This window comes from Citrus sinensis, chromosome 1, assembly GCF_022201045.2.
Source record: "Citrus sinensis cultivar Valencia sweet orange chromosome 1, DVS_A1.0, whole genome shotgun sequence".
NCBI lineage: Eukaryota > Viridiplantae > Streptophyta > Magnoliopsida > Sapindales > Rutaceae > Citrus > Citrus sinensis.
Genome location: NC_068556.1, coordinates 9,962,484 through 9,984,260, shown reverse-complemented (window position 1 = coordinate 9,984,260; position 21,777 = coordinate 9,962,484). Strand labels below are relative to the sequence as shown.

Here is a 21,777-nt window from a genome sequence, read left to right as displayed (position 1 = left end):
AGTTTAATTACAGGCCTAATTATTGTAGCCACTATTGTATGTTCCCAAATGATCCCCGGGTTAGCTCATTTAATTGATTGCACCACTATTGGACTAATAAGTAGGATAACTAGGTATTTGGGTCAAAAGCCTAAATATATCATTTAGTGGGATGCTCCATTTAATTAGCTTTTGTGTAAGGGGCCTTATGTTATTTTACAAGGTGGTCCCCTATTGAAAAAGCAAATAACGTGAGTTTTATTTTTTTATTCTTTAGAGCCTAGGGTTTTCACTAAAGGGTGATATAAAATGCTTATTTTTCTCTAAAGAAAAAGAGAGCAGCCACTTTATACAGATCGGAGAATAAGATTTTTCTCTCTATTGTTGAGAGAAAAATTTTCTCGTGCTAATTGCTTTGGTAGTGATAAAGGCGCTCACACGTCAAGTGTAGATCGAACCTGAGTCATAACCTGGAAGATCATTGGTGACAGTTTGTGATCTAATAAGCGTGGTGGTGACAGATCGTGATCTAACAGGAGTGGTGATGGCGGATCGTGATCTAGGAGCCTAAATCACTTCAGTGGAAAAAGTCAACTCGGATTTTCAAGGTAGGATTTATAGAATACAAATTCTTATATATTATATGAGAGCGATCTTCAAAAGGTTTTATAAAAAAATTAAAAACCTAATTTTTCCCCAACAAAAAAAACAAAAGAAAAGTTCTGAACATTTCAGAAAAGAAGCAAAAATTTTAAATATGTTTGTGTTTAACATTGTTTCTCCAGCAGTAAAAATAAAAAAAAAATTGTTTCTCAAGTAGTAATTGTCCAGTGGCACATATGCCCTCGAAATGCTTGGGTGCATGAATTTGAACCCTGAAGGGGAGTCCGTTTCTCTTCGAAGTTATTTTTTTTAAATATATTAATGCAGGGGTGAGTATATTTTAACTTTAAATTTTGACACAATTTCTAATACATTGATCTTATGCAAATCCAGAAGCTCGAAATAGAAACATTAAATTCTACTTTTTGACATTAAGTTTTTATTATTTGATTGTATAAAATCAATGGATCAGAAATTTGTTTCAAATTCAAAACTTTAGTACATTAATTAACATATTAATGCATCATTCATATGTAGGATTACGGTTGTTAGGGCTATTATTTTGGAATCGATACATATACAACCATCATATAAATGATTATCAACAAAATTATAGGGTAGATTCTTAACTAAATGATTGATTATCAACAAAATTATAGGGTAAATTCTTAACTTAATGATTATTTGACAATCTATCAAAATCTCATACATTATTTGACAGTCTATTAAAATCTCATACAAACACACTCATTTTTAGATTCCAACAAATTCTAGAAAAGCAATTTTTTTAATAATAAACCAATTCCAAATGGAGTGGAATATTAATCTTAATTTTTGTTATTAAAGAAAATATACGAGCTAAATCCTCATCAATTAGTTTTCTTTTTTAATACATATTTTTTCAATCGTAAGATAGACAAATGGACCCATAAATAAAATTACCCCGAATAATTTTCCTTTCTTACAAAAACCCTTCAATTGTAAAATATAAAGCTATTTGATGATGAAATGACCTAAAACTCCAAAAAGACCCAAATCTCTAATCACCGTCCATCAATGTCTGATACCGATGTTGGACCACATTTTAGAATATACTAAAAATATATAAGCTAAAAAATCCATCGCTTTTTTTTTTTCCAAAAAGCTAATTATCATTAAAATAAAGGACCAATAGTGATGTGTCAATTGTCAAATTATTTAATCTGGACACATGCCCACATCTCACAGACACACTCTCTCTCTCTCTCTCTCTCTCTCTCACAAACGGTCACTAATCTCAAATTGGCCAACAGAAATACAGAATCAACTGAAAATCTGCAAGAAATATTAAAAAAAAAACCGTCATGCACAAGCAACCCAACTAAATAGTAAAATTAAAATAATTATAATTAAAAACTCAATAAATTTTTTTAACCCCCCACGTACTATTAGTTGGGTCCAATAATTTCCCAATAAATCTAAATTAACCAAAAGAATATCTCTCTGACTCTGAGAGTCTGTTACTTACGTGGTTAATGCACTTGCCTTGTGTTTTACAGTAACACTTAAGTCTTAAGCTATGTTATTGTCTTCGTGTCAGTTCTGGTTGTGTTTTCAATATCAATAACACTCGTATTTTCAGTTTTGAGTTTTTACAGCATCCATGAAAATAATAATACTCTCTCTCTCTCTCTCTCTCTCTCTCTCTCTTTTTTCGGGGTGCAAAGTTGAGAGTTTAAGTTCTGGGGAGAGCATTAAACAATAATCATTAAAAATAGCTCTGGTTCTTCTCACCAAACTTAAATATTATTTTGTTTTATTTTTAATTTTTCCTTCTGGGTTTGGCCTTAAACTGCCTTGTCATTGCTTTTCTTTTACTTTTTGTGGGTATTTGTTAATGTGACATCTCTGTTATTGTTTCTTCCCTTCAAGCTATCAACCAGTGTCTTAATTTAGCATTCCATTTTCAATTCCATTTTCTTTATTCTTTTTAAAATTGTTATTACTTGTTTATCGTCATTGAGGGGTTGGTTTTGAGATTTGGTTTTATGGGATAGTGATGGGGTTGGTTATGCCAGTGATTCTTCAGCTGGTTAAGCTATGTGTCATTGGTTTTGCTTTCACTGTTCAAGGATCTGCAGGTAAGTTTATCTTTTTTCGTACTTCATTTGTTAAATGATTATTTGATTATACCCAGTTAGTAAAACGATTTGATTTTTTTTTTTTTTGAAAGATTCATCATTTTTGTGTTACATCAGTGATTGCATGATCTGGGTTGATGTGAATTCGCCTGTGTTATTTATAAGAGCAGAAATGTGGAGAAGCTGAACATGTTTGTTCAGTGTCAGTATTGTGATCAAATTCTTAGTTTCACTGATCCAATGAGTAGAGGTGGACAATTAAGAATTAATGTGAGTGATTTGAACTCTGGCATTTCCATTATCTGCAAATGTCATTGTCTGATAAAATCAGATTGCAGAATTTGCCTGGATTCAGTTTTAAGACCGGAGGATTGTGGTTGTAAATTGGTATACAACTTTTTCTGAGTGTACCTACAGCCAATGTTTTACTGATCTATTTTATTTGTATCACTTAGTGTTCAAATAGAATTTTATTTAGCATGATCTATCTTGCCCATAGCCATAGCTCGGCTAAGGCTGCATTTGGGAATGATTTCTGCTAAGGCTTTTTCTGGAAAAAAAAAAGCTTTTTATTATGTACATACTGCTTATAGTATGTTTATGGGTGCCTCATGCATTCTCATTAGGTGATTAAGAAGGTTTTGGGTTTAGGCGCCTTTGATAAGTGGTTTTGTATCTGATCTTCATCAAATCATGTGCGCAGGCTAGTTTCTAAGTTTTTTCCTTTGTAAAAACTAAGAACCGGACAAAGATTTCTGATGGTTCCAAATTCTCTTATGCGAATAGTGAGTACAATCATTAACCAAAAATTATTTCTTTCTGGTGAAACATATAATGAATGCTTTCATCAAATGATTAAGCTCATGTGTCTTGGTTTTATGATGCATGCGGAGAACCCCTAAGTAAATATTTTAGTGGATTGTTTAGATAGTAAAAATTAATAAGTCTCAATTATTAACAGCTTTTATGGTTTTTATGCTAAAACATTTACTTTGTTCAGGGTATGGAATCCCACCATCTCCAGCAATTATAGGAGGACACTTTCTACTTCCAAGACTACCAGTAACATTCACCCTAAAGCCCCATCTTCTAGGAGGACACGCACCATCGCCCATAGAATTGCCAACACATTCTGCTCCTCCACCCGTAAATATACCATCCTTTTCACCGAGTACACCAGCTGTATCAGTGCCATTTGATATGGCTCCGCCACCATCTTTGATCCCAACTAACCCAGTGGCGTCACCTCCATCTATTACAGCTCCTCCACCCGTCAATATGGCCCCTCCACCATCTTTGATCCCGACCACCCCAGTGGCGTCACCTCCACCTATTACAGCTCCTCCACTGGTCAATGTGCTCCCTGCACCATCTTTGATCCCAACTACTCCACTGGCATCACCTCTGTCCAGCAAAGCTTTTCCGCCTGCATCACCTCCATCTAATGCAGCTCGTCCGCCTGCATCACATCCATCTAATACAGCTCGTCCGCCTGCATCACATCCATCTAGAACAGCTCCCCCGCCTGCATCACATCCGTCGAATACAGCTCTTCCGTCTAAAACAGCTCCTTCTCCCGCATCACATCCGTCTAATACAGCTCTTCCACCTGCATCACTTCCATCTAAAACAGCTCCTCCACCAGCATCACATCTTTCTAATACAGCTCCTCCGCCCGCATCACATCCCTATAAAACATCTCCTCTGCCTGCATCACATCCGTCTAAAACAGCTCCTCCGCCTGCATCACATCCGTCTAATACAGCTCCTCCGCCCGCATCACATCCGTCTAAAACAGCTCCTCCGCCTGCATCACATCCGTCTAATACAGCTCCTCCGCCCGCATCACATCCGTCTAAAACAGCTCCTCCGCCTGCATCACATCCGTCTAATACAGCTCCTCCGCCCGCATCACATCCGTCTAATACAGCTCCTCCGCCCGCATCACATCCGTCTAATACAGCTCCTCCGCCCGCATCACATCCGTCGAATACAGCTCTTCCGCCCGCATCACATCCGTCGAATACAGCTCCTCCGCCTGCATCACATCCATCTAAAACAGCTCCTCCGCCCGCATCACATCCGTCTAATACAGCTCTTCCGCCCGCATCACATCCGTCGAATCCAGCTATTCCGCCTGCATCACATCCGTCAAATACAGCTATTCCGCCCGCATCACATCCGTCGAACACAGCTCCTCCACACGCATCACATCCGTCTAATACAGCTCTTACGCCTGCATCACATCCATCTAATATAGCTCCTCCACCTTTGTTTGTTCCCGTGCTACCAAGTGCTCTTCCAGGGAAGGCACCTGTCAGCCAGAGTCCGATCTCACTTCCCGATGCTCCAGGTATAGGACTGGTTAGTGTTTTGTTGTGCCCTTTCGCAAGTTTGAACTTTACTTTTTCTAAGATCAGATTTTTCTTATTTATTGTCTACTTCAGCTGCAACTCCTCGGGGGAATTTTCACCGACATTCACCTGCCATTCACCCAAGCATGCCAGGACCTTTGCCACCAGTTGCTCAGAAAAGAAATGCATCAAATAGAGAGGCTCCCATCGCCGAGCCAATTGCTCCAGGTTTAATGATATTATATGGTTACATTATCATGAAATTTCTAGTAGATATCCTTTTGACCTGGCTTCCATTTTCATCTGTTTCTGAAACATCACATAGGTCCATTTCCACCGGGGAACTCAAGACAGAAGTCCCCAGTGGCCCGCCCAATCATTCCGGGAGGAACACCTACTGCATCACCCGGTATGCCTTAATATATTTATACTTTTCTTTGAAGCTTCTACCAAGGAGACCGTTTAAAGTGGAACTGGTTTTATCTTCTTCTTTCAATGAAGTACCATCTTCATCACCAATTAGGAAACTGCCACAAACCCCACCAGCCGTCCACCCAGTTGTGAGAGGAGAATCTCTGAGAGGATTCGACATCTTCATGTCTTGGTTGAGGATAGACACTTAAGTTTCAAATGAAGGAGGTTTTGATGGTTTAATGAAGTGCTTAACTCTACACAACCATTTTCCTTCCCATCTGTCTTTCTAAACTGCTTTGCCTTGAGGAATCACAGCTTGGTTTGAAAAGTGTCCTCTCTGTATCTTCACTTTGAAGATTCGATAACATGTCACAGATCACTGTAAATGTTATGATTAACATGGTAGTTGAGCAACATAGGTGGCGCTACACACTGTTATTAATTACAACTGCTTGTTTGGTGGCACAACTGTCGAATGAAAAAGAACATGATTTGTACTGCTTTGTTCTCTCTCTCTCGCTCTCTCTCTCCCGCTCTCTCTCTCCCCCCTTTTTTTATTCTTTCCTCATCTTTTGGAAAATATGCATTTACGAGTATCTTGTGTGTATCCAATATGTTCTTGTAAATACTTTGTAATCAGTAGTTAAATATCAGTGGTGTCATTTCCATATTCATAGAAGCTCTATACACTGATGAATTTTCTTTTGGTTGGTCTATGTATGAAATTGCAGATCCTGATGTACCTCCATCAACCCCGCCCTTAAGTGTTGATGGGAAAAGGGTTGGAAAACCTGTAGCCGAACCTTCATATGACATACCAATACCACCACCTGTGAACCATTCCCCATCAAAAGGTATACTTCATAACTCTGACGAATTCAGCCAAATAACCGACATAAAGTATTATAATGAAGACAGCAGAGATTCTCTTGATATACTTTAAAGGTTCTTTTTCTGCTACAGCACCTTCTACACACAAGTACATGAGGCACTCTAATCATTCTCCTCTTCCACCGTTTTCTTCTCCTAAACCTCCTCAAAATAATGGGAATGATACTCCTGTGTCCTCACCTTTGGCCTCATTTCCTAAGCATCGTGATGTAAGGAACAAAATTGCCAGCTCTCCTGCTCCATCATATTTTATTTCTCCTACCACCTCCATACATCAAGGTCTAAAGTTTATACCTGAGGCATGTTCCAAGCTGATATATGATTATGAGTTATTATGTTCTTTAATGAATATCCTATTTTCCTTTTTATTTTTTATATAGGTCCAGTCGTTCCTCCATCATTTATTCCTACCAGCAGGAAAAGACACTATGGCCCTCCACCCCTTAATTCAGGTACCAGAATGGTTAATGCCACTAATACTCATTCAGACCGGAGCTTTAGCAGTGAAATGAATGGCATTTTAACTCTTAACGTTATCACTCTCTGTGGCTTTCAGTTTCCCCATCCCATTCTCCCCTTCCAACACCAGTGAGTCGTGTGCCAACTTCTCCTTCACCATCTCCAACGAGTGCATCTGGCCAGACTGAATGTGAGAAAGCTCGCATCACTTTCCTTTTTAATTTTATTGTACAGTTACATTTTACATCAAAATTTTCTTATTTCATTTGTTGCCTACTTAACGGCTTACCTTGGGATATGTTTGCATTTCGAAGTGCCTCTTTTACCGCCTAAAAGTTCTCCGAGTGAACCCATACGAGCATTTCCACCTCCCCCTCCTAATGCAGGTATGCGACACTAGGTTCTCTTTATCTCTTGGGTTCCTAGAGTGTTCTTTTTCATTGTCCTATAATATTCTTTGACTTAGTAAGGTATAATACAATGGTTGATTATTTTTGTAGATTGTTCGACAACTATTTGCACAGAGCCATATACAAATACTCCACCTGGCTCACCATGTGGCTGTGTCTGGCCCATGCAAGTTGGACTACGCCTTAGTGTTGCACTGTATACTTTCTTTCCTTTGGTCTCAGAGCTAGCAGGGGAAATTGCTGCTGGGGTTTTTATGAAACAGAGTCAAGTAAGAATTATTGGAGCCAATGCTGCAGAGCAACCCGATAAGACAGTTGTCCTTACAGACTTGGTACCCCTTGGAGAAAAGTTTGATAATACCACAGCATTTTTAACTTATCAAAGATTTTGGCATAAACAAGTTGTTATAAAATCTTCATACTTCGGTGATTATGAAGTATTATATGTGCGCTATCCTGGTATAATAATATTCACTTTCTTGGTTATCTCCTTTCAAAATTATTTTTATGTATCAAACCAGTGTATTTACATAGAAATACCGCATCTATAGGTTTACCTCCTTCTCCGCCTTCAGCATCTTCAAGTATTGGTATAATTGATGATGGGCCATATTCTGGAAATAATGGAAGGGCAACAAAGCCTGAAGGGGTCGATGTGCCAAAGAGGCGGCAGAAATATGGGCTTAGTGGTGGCATGATTGCTATTGTTGTTCTGTCAGCCTTTGTAGCTGTTGTCTTATGTTCAGCAGCTGCTTGGGTTTTGTTGTTCAAATATAAAAGTCATGCTTGTCAAGCAGAAGAAGTGCCACAATCTTTGCAAACATCTCATGTAAAACCATCAGGTAGCTATTATTTTTACAGCCGGGTGCAATTTTTTCAGTTGGTATTGACTGGGTCTTCCATAAGTTGATTTCTCAAGATGATTCTAAATATTTAACATTAATCTTTCACCATAAACTGCTCCATATAATGAATCTGGCTAGATGTTCTCATCTAATAAAGCATGGTTGGCATATATGGAAGATAATAAACTAGTTATCAGTCTTTTGTGCTAACATGATCAATATATTTCATATGCATTAATGTATAATTGTTCTGATCTTGTTCTATTATCATAGTCTTAACTGTATAATTGTTCTGATCTTGTCCATCCACGAGCAGTGCTTCTATTTTTGACTTCCTTCTGTTGATATAAAAGCACTTAAATTTTCAGGTGCTGCTGGGTTAATGGTTGGCAGTGGTCTTGATTCGGCTTCCTTGTCATTTGGATCTAGCATTGCAACTTATACAGGGTCTGCTAAGACCTTTAGTGCTAGTGAAATAGAGAAAGCCACTGGTAATTTTGATGCTTCAAGAATACTTGGGGAAGGTGGTTTTGGGCTTGTTTATAGTGGTGTTCTTGATGATGGAACTAAAGTGGCTGTGAAAGTTTTAAAGAGAGTCGATCAGCAAGGAGGCCGGGAGTTCTTGGCTGAAGTTGAAATGCTAAGCCGCCTGCATCATAGAAATTTGGTGAAGTTGATTGGCATATGTATTGAAGAGCAGGCCCGCTGCTTGGTTTATGAACTCATTCCAAATGGCAGCGTTGAATCTCATTTACATGGTAGTTGTTTCAGGATAAATGAATGGTTGATTCCCTGTTAAATGCTCTTGTTGATGTTAGTTTTCTTTGTTATCAGGAGTAGACAAGGAATCCGCTCCTCTTGGCTGGGATGCCCGGCTAAAGATAGCTCTTGGTGCTGCTCGTGCTTTAGCTTATCTTCATGAGGATTCAAGCCCTCGTGTCATACACAGGGACTTCAAGTCCAGCAACATCTTGTTGGAACATGATTTCACTCCAAAAGTATCGGACTTTGGTTTGGCTCGATCTGCCATGGATGAGGAAAGCAGACACATATCGACACGTGTCATGGGTACATTTGGGTATGAGACCTTCTCCTTCTTAATATTCAACTCATCTTATCACCCTGGCCATTGCAATATGGAAAATTGCATGGGTGACGGTATGAAAATGAATCAATCTTGAAAGGTTTGTCATGCATTCATTGCTTGTCAGAAGGAATTATAATTCTTTAGAGTAGACTCAAGCTCTTGCTGGCACCTTTAGTGACTGCCCATAAGCTAAATCAGCATTGTGGAAATTGCTATGTCAAGGATTCAGGGGACTCATCTTAAAATACCTAGAACTTTTTTTTTGCAGTAAATGGCTTTTGAAAGAAACAGGAAAAAAAATGAGGAAGTTCTTGCTCATTGTCACATCACCACTTTATCAAAATGGTGAATTAACATTGGTGAAATTTACGACCCCACACAGACTTTTGCTATTTTGGCAGCCATCTTATAGCATCACCTGATGAATAAAAGTGGCTGTCTTCAACTGCCACCATAGTATGTGTCAACGACGGTTTTGAGTTACTTCAAATCGTGTCCCGTGGTTTTGAAAATAGTCATTGCGGCCTGCAGCCATTAGCCAATCCCGTAAACTTTTCCTGTTGACTGTCTTGACCAATGCAGATACTTTTCTCCCCCTGGGTGCTTACACTTGATTGAAAACATAGTTTTACCCCTAAAAGCATTCATATGCTCTCCTAGACTTGATAAATAAGTAATTTAACGTGCAGCCTAAAATTATTATTTAAGAAAGAAAAAACAACTTAGTCAATCTTTATCTTTTTGTTACTGAGTTTAGTCGTTAAGTTGCATGCTTGTAGGTAATACCATTGCGGAGAAGAGGTTTAATCAATTCAAGGTTATTTCCTAGATTATTGAACACAGTGGATTGTTGAAATAGCCAAGTCATGTATTAAAATTTTTGGTTTTATAAGGAGAGGAAAAAAAATAAAATATTCTGCTTAATTGAGAGAGTAATTTTAATGTGGCTGATCATCAGATGAATTAGTGTAACATGCCTTTTAGAATAGCTTGTGTGCACTTTCGTGCAAAGTTATTGAACTTCCATGGTTCAATTTTGTAGAAGAGTGGCTTTAGGAGAGGATGAATTCAGAGCTATTTAATTTTTTTCTTGTTTCGTAAATCAGCTTCTCTTCTTGAGCTTTGTCCCCAACTTACAAACTAAAACCCGAAAGCAATAATAAAATCTCCAACCACACTAAACAGTGAAAAAAAATTGAAACCATAATATAGTTAAAATAAAAGCTGATGCTGAAGTTGGTTCCAACTGCTATTTTTTGTGTTTTTTCCTGGGGGTTCTGTTAATGCTTTGATTATTTTAAAATGTGAATTCTTAACAAATAATTTAATCCAGGTATGTCGCTCCTGAGTATGCAATGACTGGGCATCTTCTTGTAAAAAGTGATGTTTACAGCTATGGTGTAGTCATTCTTGAGCTCCTGTCTGGTAGAAAACCTGTGGATATGACTCAGCCTCCCGGTCAAGAGAATCTGGTTGCTTGGGCTCGTCCACTCCTCACAAGCAGAGAAGGGTTGGAAAGAATTATAGATCCATCTCTAGGGAATGATGTCCCTTTTGATAGTGTAGCTAAAGTAGCAGCTATTGCTTCAATGTGTGTACAACCCGAGGTACAACACCGTCCTTTCATGGGTGAAGTTGTGCAGGCCTTAAAATTAGTGTGTAATGAGTGTGATGAAGCAAAAGAAGTGGGTTCGGCAAGTTCTAGCCAAGATGATATGTCCATTGATTTAGACTCAAAGGTCAGTACTGGCTCGGGACAATTGCCGGATCCTTTGCAAAGACATTATTCAGTTCCGAACTATGATCTGGGACTTGATACAGGGAGGAGACTGTCACTATCGTATTTATTCAGCTCATCAGCAAGATCTGGAAAGGAGGAATCTGAGTTGTTTAGGAGATACTCAAGCTCAGGTCCTTTGAGAACAGGTAGGGGCAGACAGTTCTGGCAACGAATAAGAAGACTGGTGGGGGGAAGTGATAGTGAGCATGGTGCTGTGTTCAGCTTATGGCCAGGCTCATATTGAATGCTTAAAATACACTTTTGTGTAGATTGATTTTCCTTCCTCGGAACATTTATTATCAAATTAACCGGCAGGAGTAATTAGGTCCTGCGGCACGGAACTGGACAGCGAGCAAGTTGGATGGAACTGCAGACTTGTTCATGCATGAGTCCAAGGTGGAAACTGGATTAACGTTAATAAATGTGAAATTGATGACAAGGGCTGGTCTCAAAAGACAGCTAAGTTGGCTGAGTTGTGGAAACAATAACAGTGATGATTTGAGTCACGGCCAATCCGCCATGTATTGAGAGAGAGAGAGAGAAGGAAATTCTTTTGTTACTGAGATGTACAGAGTGTAGTGTGTCATAATATTAGTCTGTACATTACATTTTAGAGCAGTGAATTTTCAGTTAATTATGGCCATTTTCTTCGGTAGAGAAACTGAACCTGGTATCTTATGATTAGAAAATTATCTGTTTCTATTTTTTTTTTTTAAATTGATTAGAGTTTAAGCCGGTAATATTACAAATTTTTAGAAAAAAAAAATGAAATAAATAATGATAAAATTTTGATTTTTTTATAAAAACATTATAAAATTTTGTTAAATGGATGACACCGTCATATTGCGATAAGAAAAAAAAAAAAAAAAGTCAGGTTATTGCACGAAATCTAGACACCATAAGAAAACAGATTAGATTTGTGGTAGCTCAAATTTAACACAACTCTAAGTTGACACAACACAAATACAATAATAAGCAACTCGCATAAAATGATATTTATGGTTATTTTAATTATTTCTTATTGTATCATTTATTTTTCTTTTTTCGTTTTTGAATGCAATGCATATAATTAACTAGGTCATTGTTTTTTTTTTTAAAAAAAAGAAAAAAAAGGCTTATCAAATGAAAAAAAAAAGAATGCTACATATACAAACACTTAAATGTATGTAAATAAATAAATAATTGTGAATTTCTCCTACTGAAATTAATATACACCACCTATTCTACTATTGTTTTTTATAATAGCCAAGAGCCCCCATAACAACATAATTTTATAGTATAATTTTTAAATATACTTTTATTCATATTTATTATAAATTAAAATAAATCATATGAATAGAAATTAAAATAAAAAAGTATATATTTTGATGTGAATAAAAAAATTAATAATAACTTTTCTAGTATTTTTTGTTATTTTCTTATAATAAAGACAAGAAATAAAAAAAATCACAAGAAAAAAATCTCATTATTAATTTTTTTCACATTAAAACATATATTTCTTATTTTTAATACTTAATTTATTTTAATTTCCACTTCATATGATTTAATTTCTAATAAACATGAATAAAAGTGTATTTATGCAGGTAGAGAGATTATTGACTATAATGAAAATAGTGGTATATATTAATTTAAGTGGAAAATTGGCAACTTCTCTAAATAAAATTTAACACACAACATCAACGGCTACCAGATGAGAGAGCACGAGCTTAACTGTGTTGTCGGAGCACCAAATACAAACGTCCAATGGCATAAAACTCCTTAGAATTACAAAACCTCTCGGTTCTGCCTCTTCATTAACTCAGGTCAAGAGTCAAGTCGAAAGCAGAGAGTAAAGGAAAGAAGCCGAAGCGGGGGATCCATTTCGCTAACCAAACGTCTCAGATGGTAAGCCCTCTCAATTGACAGTTGAAACTATTTCTAAATTAAAAAAAAATAATTAATTTTACTTGAAAAAATAAAATGTTCTGATGATGTCATTTCTGTTTAATTCGATTTTTTTTTTTTAAATTTGAAGGCTCCAAAGCCGATTACAAGTCCAGTGCCGGATGCGTGGTACCCGACCCTATCCGTTTTCATGCTCGCCATTGGTCTCTTCGTCACTGCTTCTTTCTTTATGTAACGTCTCTGTCAGATCTCCCTCCATTTTTCTTGAATTATTATTTTGTTTTTTGTTGGTTGCTTTCTGAATTCCCAAAATTCTCAATTGAATATTTGAAAAAAAAAAGAAATAATGAAAAGGGATCATCATGAGTTAGATGCTGTGTAGATCTAGTTTGACTGGTAATTTAGTGATTGAATTTGAAGCTAATCTTTGTGTTAGAAGAAAAATTAGGAATTAATTATCATGAATTTATGTTATTTTGAATCGAGATTTCTGTTTGGGTGCTTATCAAATTCACACTCTGTAATGAAGTAGGACATTGGAAAAATTTTGTAGGCATAGTCGTAAGACTCATAACATAAGGTTTGCCATCAGATCAGGGATGTAAGTTCTTAATTTTGCAAATAAAAAACGGTCCATTACCTGGGACAACTGAACTGAGTTTAAGCAGTGAGTGTAATGGGATTGTGATGATGTTGTTTGATGATCTTGTGTAAGTGGTCACCTGGTTTAATTCTTCTTTTTATTTTTTATTTATATATATATAGTATGGGAATTGGGGATCAGGGACTGCACATTTGTTGGCCTGCATTCACGTTATTTTGTAGGAACTTCAGTCAGAATCATTAATATATAATAATTCCTTTCTGATATAGCTATATTAGCCTATTTTGTAGGAACTTCAGTCAGAATCATTAGTATATAATAATTCCTTTCTGATATAGCTATACTAGCCTAAGTCGCTTCCTCATGTTGTTCTTAATCGATGTTGAATCTATTATCATTGAATTACTTGTTGACACACTTCAGTGTCATCAGTTATCACATTTTCCCTGGTTCATATAATTTTCTTAGTGATTAGGATGTATTCATGGGGATAGATTACTTCTTCTGAGATGCCATTTACTTGTTCAAATTGTCCTCTTATGACTAGTTAAGCTTCTAGTGCCAATTTATATATGTACGTTTATAACTTTTGTTGTTCACGTAATTACTCTTATAGAAGATTTATAGCATTTAATACTGCTACACATGCTTTGTCAACTCTAAAACTCTCTGTTTCCTTGTGAAGTTTTACTGTGTGGTGCTTCAACTTATATTTCTCTTGTGAGCCGTTGTTATTGTATTCCTCTTTTTAAGAGTATGTAGTCTTTGCCCTAAGTTCATTTAACTATTTGAGATATTAGATCATTTGTTTTATTACTTTTTCTCCCTATGCAAGTATGCCAAATATGATCTGGTTATCTACTCAGTTTAAAGTTGTTAGATCATTTGGCTTCTGGGCTTTTGATATCTGCCCTTGTTTTTCTCGCCACTTTCAAGGTGATCATAGCCATAGGGCTGAGAAGTCTGAGGATGTAAAGTTTTCAATGTAATCAAAACTTGTGGATTGATTTTACCTTGGATTTAACTATAATAAATAATCCAGCTGAAATTCTGATCTTTTCATTTTCAAGTTTCATTCTTTTTCTCCTGAAAAGTCCTGGTTATGCACACATATTGCTTTCTTTCCTAGTGATTGTGTATTTGCCTTATGATGGAAATCTAGAGACTTGATAAGCCTCATCCGTTAGTTTTAAGATTCAAAGCATCTGAGGTTTGTTGTGGTTTATCTTCTATACCTGCTTTTGGTTGCTGATTGTGCTATGTATCTTTTGCAGCTACGAAGCAACATCTTCTAGGCAAAATCGCAGTCTTGGAAAGGAGCTTATAACAGGAGCAGTAGCATCTGTCTTCTTGGTATTGGCTCAGTTCCGTTGCTTGTTGCTAATCAATTATTGTGAATTTTGTTCAGTTGCTTGTTGCTAATCAATTATTGTGAATTTTGTTCAGTTGCTAACTATTATTTACGATCTTTCTCTTGCAGGGTTTTGGGTCCTTATTCTTGCTTCTTGCTTCTGGGGTTTATGTTTAATTTGTAATGTTCGAATGAGTTAAAATTTTGCTTAATCAGCATCAGATTATTAATCAGCATCAGATTATATATAAAGGATGATATGTTTGACATTGTTAGTTGAATACATTTTTTGGTGGCTTTGATTTGGATATTTTCCTTCCGAGTTCTGCTATTTACCCCGGGTTAGACCCTGGGTCAAACCCTGAAACTAATGCAAACGATGCCGTTTTGTGAATTTTTTTTTTGGTTTTTTATCATCATCAAATGACGCCGTTTGCTATGCTTTTCATCTCTGTATCAGCAATGCATCAATTTTTTATTTTTTTTTTAAGTACTTCCCGGTCCCTTAAGCCAACAAGAAATTGGGCAAAGCTTCAAGAAACAAAGCTGCTTGAATGAACATTGTACCAACAATTTCAGCAATCACACTCTTTCTCAACCTATTAGCACCCACAAACACACTCACAATATCATCCATCTCCTCTTTCATTTCCTCCCCAATAACCCCTTTGAGTCCCTCATCACTCTATCCCTCGAAAGCCACCCAATCCTCTGCTATCCTCCCCACAAAACCACTTTGCACCTTCTTGATTCTACCAATCAACGCCGGCACCATCAGCCTCAACCCACATTCAATTTGCTCAATCTGTGACATCAAATTCTTGGACACATTCCTCCACGCCATGATCACTTGTCACACCCTATTCTCAAAAAATTCTATCATCATCATCATCTTCTTCTTCTTTGCTTTCTTCATCAACAAATGATCTAACGAGGTTGGTGAAGACATAAGGGTGGAGATCGCCAAGAAAGAGGAATGGGATTTCAAGATTGTTGCGCCAAGACAGGAAGAGAAGCTCGGGTAAAACGAAGAAAGAGGTTTGTGAATGAGAGACAGAAGGGTTTTTTGCAGAGGGGTAAAACGAAGAGGAAGACAAAGCGTTGGGTTCTCGTTGCTTTTGCCTTTTTTTCTAAGCCAAACGGTGCCATTTTACAAAGAATCAAAACATGAAAAAAAAATGAACGAAACGACGTCGTTTAGGCCAGTTTCGGGGTTTGACTCGGGATTTGACTTGGGGCAAATATCATTTTCCTTTCCTTTAATAAGGCTGAGTGCTTATTTCTAACATGTGGCATGTGGACTCCCACTCGATGAATTGCTTAGGTGGTTTTTAGAAGAATTTCTCTGTATTAAGAAATTTTGAAAGTGCCCAATTTTTAAGTCAGCAGTTAATCGTCTTGTTCTGATTAAGCCGTAAGTGCATATTATCTGATGGATCCATTGCAGAGCAGCTAAAGAAATTTATACATTCCCTAATCCCTTCAGTTTTGATGTTTATGCAAATATCAATTCACTTTCACTTAATAGTCAATGTTTTCAAATTCGCCTCAGCATAATTCTAAATAAAGTATCACTTTTCTTTTGGGGCTATCATCATGTAACTTGAATGTAAATTGTGTTATGCTAATGGCTTAAATCAAATATATAAAACTAACAAGTTCTTGATATAGAGGTTGAAAAAATAATGTATGATAGTTTTATTATTAATGGAATTACAGAGATTGGTCAGTTTCTTTCCTATTGAGATTAATATTACCGTTTATTTTTTAATAATAGTCAATAATTTTCTTAAAAGGGGGTAAGTGGGTTATTAGTTTTTATGAAAACAATAAGGAAGTAAGTAATATATATTGATTTTAATAGGAACAAATTGACAATTTCGCATACAATTAATTACATAGTTTTTTTCAATATAAAAGTTAAAACAAAGCCATTTCTTTTAGTTTAATGCATTTAATTATTACCTTTTTAATAAATTTTATTGCATTTAGGAGTAAGTTGTCAGGTGGGGGTAATTCATGTTTATATAATCAGAATAACTAATCAAATCGGAAGGAATTGAGCATTTTGACCGGGGCAAGTTTGAAATGTTCCAAAACTAGGTAGGCCATTTTTATAAGTTTGAAACTTAGATGGGGCTCATAAATTCAAAGAAAACAAGGATAAAACCTACAGGGTTTTAATTAAGTATATCCCAAAAAACAAGTATTTATCTATTTAGACACCATACTTCAAAATCACCTACTTATGTCTATTAGGGCGTGTATTGACTAAAATACCCTAAAAAAAGGATGTATAAGACCACCACTCTTTCATTTTCTTTCTCAAATGTTTTTTTACCTCCAATGGACCAAAACAAAAAAAAACTCAAAAGCACTCACACGTCTACAACAATAATGTTTAGATTTTTTTTATGTTTCTAGATATTCATCCAACTACAAGATATTGTAAAAATTCAATTTACTTTATACTTTATGTGATTTTGATGCATTTTCTTCATATTATATACTTCTATGGTTTAATTTCACTACTGGAAAAAAAAGTCTTTTATAACGGTTATTACCCCTATAACATGGCGGTTAAGCGACTGTCATTAATTTCAGTGTCAAGAAAATGCCATGACTATTTTCATATGTCATGTTAGGCATGACCTATTTTCCATCACGATTTTGTCATTGTTAATTTGATGAAATTTTTTGATGCATGACTATTATCTATCATAAACATTTTCCATTCATGATTATTGTCTGTCATATAAACATTACATATTTAATTATAATAGCAAAATTATTTAATTATTTAATTAAATATTAATTCCTTAAAATTATTTTTATTAAATCTGAAAGGAATAATTGAAATTTCTTTAAGATTTGGTAGTAAATAAAATATATTTTAATTATTTGGTGGGAATTAATGAAATTGGCGCCAATTTTGTTTATATTATTTTTTGGCAGGAATTGAAATATATTCTTTAAATTATTTTATAAATAGAAAAATCTTGATAAATGATAATAATAATAATAATAATAATAATAATAATAATAATAATAATAATAATAATTCATATATAATAATTCTCAAATCCATCCACAAGTTTCATAGATTATAGTTCAGTTATGAATATAAAATAACTACAACAATCATAGTTAAATGAATATTTCATCGGTTCTTAATTTGTTTTCCAACATAACAATTACAATTCTTAAATGAACAATCTTGAATCAATCATTTGAATCAACCAGCAACACCACCTAAAACCACCAACACTGCTTGAATCAACCATCTCAATAAACCAATAACATCAGCTGAATCAAGCACCTGGAATTAACATCAGCACAGCAAGAACAATCTTTAATCAACACTAACAACAGACCAAACTACCATCAAATGTCACAAAACCAAGCACAGTCTCATATTGCCATCAAATGCAAGGAACATATGCAACAAAATTAAATGCAAGTGAAATGTTAGAGAACATCAAATAAACCAAACCAAATGCCACTAGATTCACATTTTTGATAAATAAACTAGATGCAATGTTTAATTAAACTAAATGTAGTCTCATACTGGCATTACATTCAAAATTTCAATAAAGACACCATTCCATCAGCGAAGCACCAAAAACAAACCAGTCTAATCCAACATAATTATTAGCTCAACTCAAAACAATTATACATTATATTGACATATCAAAATTGACTTTGAAATCAAGCTAATATAGCCAAGTAAATGGACATGAAAACTCAAAACATACCCAAACTAACCGAAGTATGTAATAAACAACTCCTCTCCTTATATGAACATTCAGACATTTCTACCTGAGTGTAAACTGGTTTGTTGTTAAACTACTAATGGCTAAATGATTTAACAACAAATATGGTGGATGTAAAATATTAACAAAAAATGGACATAAAATATATCACTTACATTGTTGAGCAATAAACTAGGATCAACATTAATATCACTCATATATTACATGACATAATTAATACCCACACTCATATGAACTGAGTTGTTTTGGAACCTATAGTAATAAAACTCAATCTAAGTACTTAAAAAGCTATAACTAGTAGTTAATTAAAATGATAGGGAAAAAATTGTATTACCAATATTGATTTTAGTTCAGGGTGCACTTTTTTTTACTTCTCATTGCTGTGAACATGTTAATCCCATTAGGAGTTTAAAACTTACGGTTAGAACTACTAAAATGTTTATAACGGACTTAACATTATGTAATGATTTAACGATGATATACTTACTTTATTACCAACTCCTTATTGTCTTCCGCTAGATTTTTTTTCCTTACGGATCCATGAAATATCCAATCTTTGCCGCCATATTGATCACAACAAGAATAACAAAAGTAAGAAGAAATGAAAAATTAACAACTTATTTATTAATGATATGAAACTACCCAGGATTGTAAAGAATAAATATCAATGGAGAAGGGTGAGCTTTTGGCCAAACAATAAGAAATTGCTTGTGTCCTCGTTATACGCATTTTAAGTGCATTTTCAACTTTGTTGGGGCTAACATGACTAGGATTCATGAAGCCAAAAGGTTTCCCATCTTATCCAGTCACTGGAATCTTGTCATATAAGCAACTAATATTCAAGAAAAAACAAGAATTAAATATTTATATAAACTTTTAATAGATTTTATAATTAAAGAAACGAAAAAGAAATTACTTACACCATATAGACATGCATAATCTTGTCATAGAAGCAACTAATATTCAAGAAAAAACAAGAATTAAATATTTATATAAACTTTTAATAGATTTTATAATTAAAGAAACGAAAAAAGAAATTACTTACGCCATATAGATATGCATGTGGCTAAGACCTAACCATTCCATGGTAGCCAATGTATAACAATAATCCCTCCTGATATGAGTTAGACATTCACCTTTAAATACTTCATTATCAAGTGTGTGAGGAAGGTAATTCCACTGGAAGGCAACTTCATGTTACATAAGCCTAAAAAGAATTTGAATCTTGGATTCATTATGGCATTTTGTTTGGTGTTGAGCAGTTGCTTGCCCTGTCTTTCTTCTTGGAACCATTGGTCAGCATCACCACAATCTTCAAGTTTGGTCTTTCGGACTAGTGCTATATCAGGTTAGTCCATTGCTTTTTTTTTTTTTTTGCCTTTGCTGTCTCTGGACTTTTCTTGTTGGGGGCTTCCTTTTCTCTTCTTTGGAGTTTCAATGAGTTTGCCAAAATCTCACAGGATGGTGTTTGCTGTTTCGGGACTTTTCTTGTTGGGGTTGCCCTTTCTCTTCTTTAGAGTTTCAAGGAGTTTGCCAAAATCTCCGAGCTTGTTGTTTGCTATTTTGGGTCTTTTTTTATTGAGGCTGCTTTTTATTTTCTTTGAAGTCTCAGGGAGTTTTCCAAAGTCTTCAAATATATTCCTTGTTGTTTTATGCTTTTTCTTGTTGGGGCTATCATTTCTCTTCTCTAGATTCCCACCATTCTTTTTTGGAGATGTTGTTGTTGACTTTAATTCATGTTTTGAAACCTATAAGGTCATTTCCATGATTTAAAAATAAGAAATTTAGGGTAATTATCTTTTATCTTTATCATAATGTAGAACAAAAAAGTTTGTGCAGTATCTTTTGTTCATAAACTACAGTGGCTTCAACATTTGTCTCAAGATCTCCATCATGCATGTAATCACCCTTCATTGGTGTATTAGGACTGTTGATGTCAGAGTGCCTAGGTTTCCTTCTAATTTCCTTCCTCAACTCTTCAATTTTTGCATTGTGCTTTACCAACCAATCCTCTAACTTTAATCTATCCTTTTCCATTGGATCACAACTACGTGAAGTGTCAAAGTAAAGAAACGGGGTTACAAACTTTCCAGTCCCTTGTATACTACCATTTTTTGGTGTCTTCCTCAAAGTTTTTGCCAGCAAATCATTTCTTCCATCTGAACTTGAAGACATTTTATTTTGCGTTCCATCCAACCTTCATCTAAGTATTATTCACACTTTTTATCAAATATTGATACAAGAAACATAATTTTTGCAATACCATATAAAAAGTAACACTTACAAGGCTATCATCGATAAGGAAAACATCAGAATGATAGCCCCCATTCTTCTTTCTCCTACCTCTGATCCAAGTTACACTCCTATCTATTTGATCTTCATTAAGACTAGTTTTAGCATTCTAAAATGTTAAAGTCTGGCAGTAAATTATAAACCCCCTCAAGCTATACATAATGAAAATATAGGCAAAAAATACAAGCAAAAGAATGCAAACAAACATATATATTTAAGAACCAACTGTAATAATCAAATGCAAGCAATCAGAATATTTCAAAAAATACTTACAATTTCTTCCAATGGTCCAAAATATCCTCTTTGGCTCAAACAATCGTTATACTTGTTACTAACACATATTTTTTTTGTTTCTCCTTCCTTATATTCTATTGTAAATCACAAACTAATATTAATGCAAAGTTTTACTCAATCCTTAATATTATACAGCATTTCCTTAGTATTATATAACATTCAATGAAAATTTCCTGTGAGAATATTGAATAAGATCTAATTTATGCACTGCAAACTTATCATTAATATAATCTTTGACGAACAGGTCCCAATAATTTTGTCTTATGTATCGCAAAGGAGGTTCCCTTAACTTTTTACAATCACTCTTATTTGGCAAAATGTACCCATTAGTCCAAGTGTACTTAAGATTCCTAAATGATTTTCGAATGGATTGTAAAACTTGCTTCTTACTTCATTATGAATGAGAAATCGCCTTTGAATAATAACATTTTCACAAAGTTTATTATATAAAAGAAAGTAGATAAACAAGGTTATCATATCGAGAAGTTAACCAAAAAAAAAAAAGATTTTATGCTTGAACAAATGGCCACAATGCTTCTTTATATTTATCCAGCACTAATCTCCAATCCTTGTAGATGATTGGAACATAAACACGTGCCAACACTCTAAGGAAAAGTGGACAGTGCATGTGGCCTTT

General features: G+C 35.0%; 2 protein-coding genes and 1 long non-coding RNA gene across 7 annotated transcripts; 2 read left to right on the top strand and 1 right to left on the bottom strand.

Moving 5' to 3' along the window:
• The first annotated feature begins 2,054 nt into the window (after positions 1-2,054).
• On the top strand, positions 2,055-11,603 carry LOC102610774 (receptor-like serine/threonine-protein kinase ALE2). Of its 4 annotated transcripts, none has more exons than XM_025097337.2 (15): positions 2,056-2,702; positions 3,406-3,487; positions 3,703-5,055; positions 5,150-5,284; positions 5,382-5,465; positions 6,202-6,324; positions 6,434-6,640; positions 6,742-6,813; positions 6,918-7,010; positions 7,135-7,206; positions 7,321-7,689; positions 7,782-8,072; positions 8,444-8,833; positions 8,910-9,153; positions 10,496-11,603. In XM_025097337.2, the coding sequence occupies exons 3-15, from the start codon at positions 3,903-3,905 to the stop codon at positions 11,184-11,186; spliced, it is 3,924 nt and encodes a 1,307-aa protein (XP_024953105.2). In that variant the 5' UTR covers positions 2,056-2,702; positions 3,406-3,487; positions 3,703-3,902; the 3' UTR covers positions 11,187-11,603. The 4 variants fall into 4 exon arrangements, with proteins under 4 accessions (XP_006475459.2, XP_024953105.2, XP_024953106.2 ...); XM_025097338.2 differs by lacking the exon at positions 3,406-3,487 and adding an exon at positions 2,820-2,972; XM_006475396.4 differs by lacking the exon at positions 3,406-3,487 and having other exon boundaries at positions 2,055-2,702.
• A 1,054-nt stretch (positions 11,604-12,657) lies between these two features.
• Positions 12,658-15,091, top strand: LOC102611285 (uncharacterized). The gene is made up of 4 exons (XM_006475398.4): positions 12,658-12,826; positions 12,957-13,057; positions 14,705-14,783; positions 14,911-15,091. The coding sequence occupies exons 1-4, from the start codon at positions 12,824-12,826 to the stop codon at positions 14,956-14,958; spliced, it is 231 nt and encodes a 76-aa protein (XP_006475461.1). The 5' UTR covers positions 12,658-12,823; the 3' UTR covers positions 14,959-15,091.
• A 2,762-nt stretch (positions 15,092-17,853) lies between these two features.
• On the bottom strand, positions 17,854-20,279 carry LOC127901921 (uncharacterized). Of its 2 annotated transcripts, none has more exons than XR_008054259.1 (4): positions 19,600-20,279; positions 19,475-19,510; positions 19,042-19,386; positions 17,854-18,100 (listed from the first exon to the last, which is right to left on the bottom strand). It is a non-coding gene; the product is annotated as an uncharacterized LOC127901921 (long non-coding RNA). The 2 variants fall into 2 exon arrangements; XR_008054260.1 differs by having other exon boundaries at positions 19,691-20,279.
• Between the last annotated feature and the right edge of the window lie 1,498 nt (positions 20,280-21,777).

What these genes read in the sequence shown, in the direction of transcription:
- LOC102610774 (XM_006475396.4), top strand. Translation starts at nt 2,621, where the DNA reads ATGGGGTTGGTTATGCCAGTGATTCTTCAGCTGGTTAAGCTATGTGTC. An exon ending in GAACCATTCCCCATCAAAAG is followed by an intron (nt 6,325 to 6,433) that starts GTATACTTCATA and finishes TTTCTGCTACAG; the next exon opens with CACCTTCTACACACAAGTAC. An exon ending in CGTGTCATGGGTACATTTGG is followed by an intron (nt 9,154 to 10,495) that starts GTATGAGACCTT and finishes AATTTAATCCAG; the next exon opens with GTATGTCGCTCCTGAGTATG.
- LOC102611285 (XM_006475398.4), top strand. An exon ending in GTCACTGCTTCTTTCTTTAT is followed by an intron (nt 13,058 to 14,704) that starts GTAACGTCTCTG and finishes TATCTTTTGCAG; the next exon opens with CTACGAAGCAACATCTTCTA. An exon ending in CAGTAGCATCTGTCTTCTTG is followed by an intron (nt 14,784 to 14,910) that starts GTATTGGCTCAG and finishes TTTCTCTTGCAG; the next exon opens with GGTTTTGGGTCCTTATTCTT.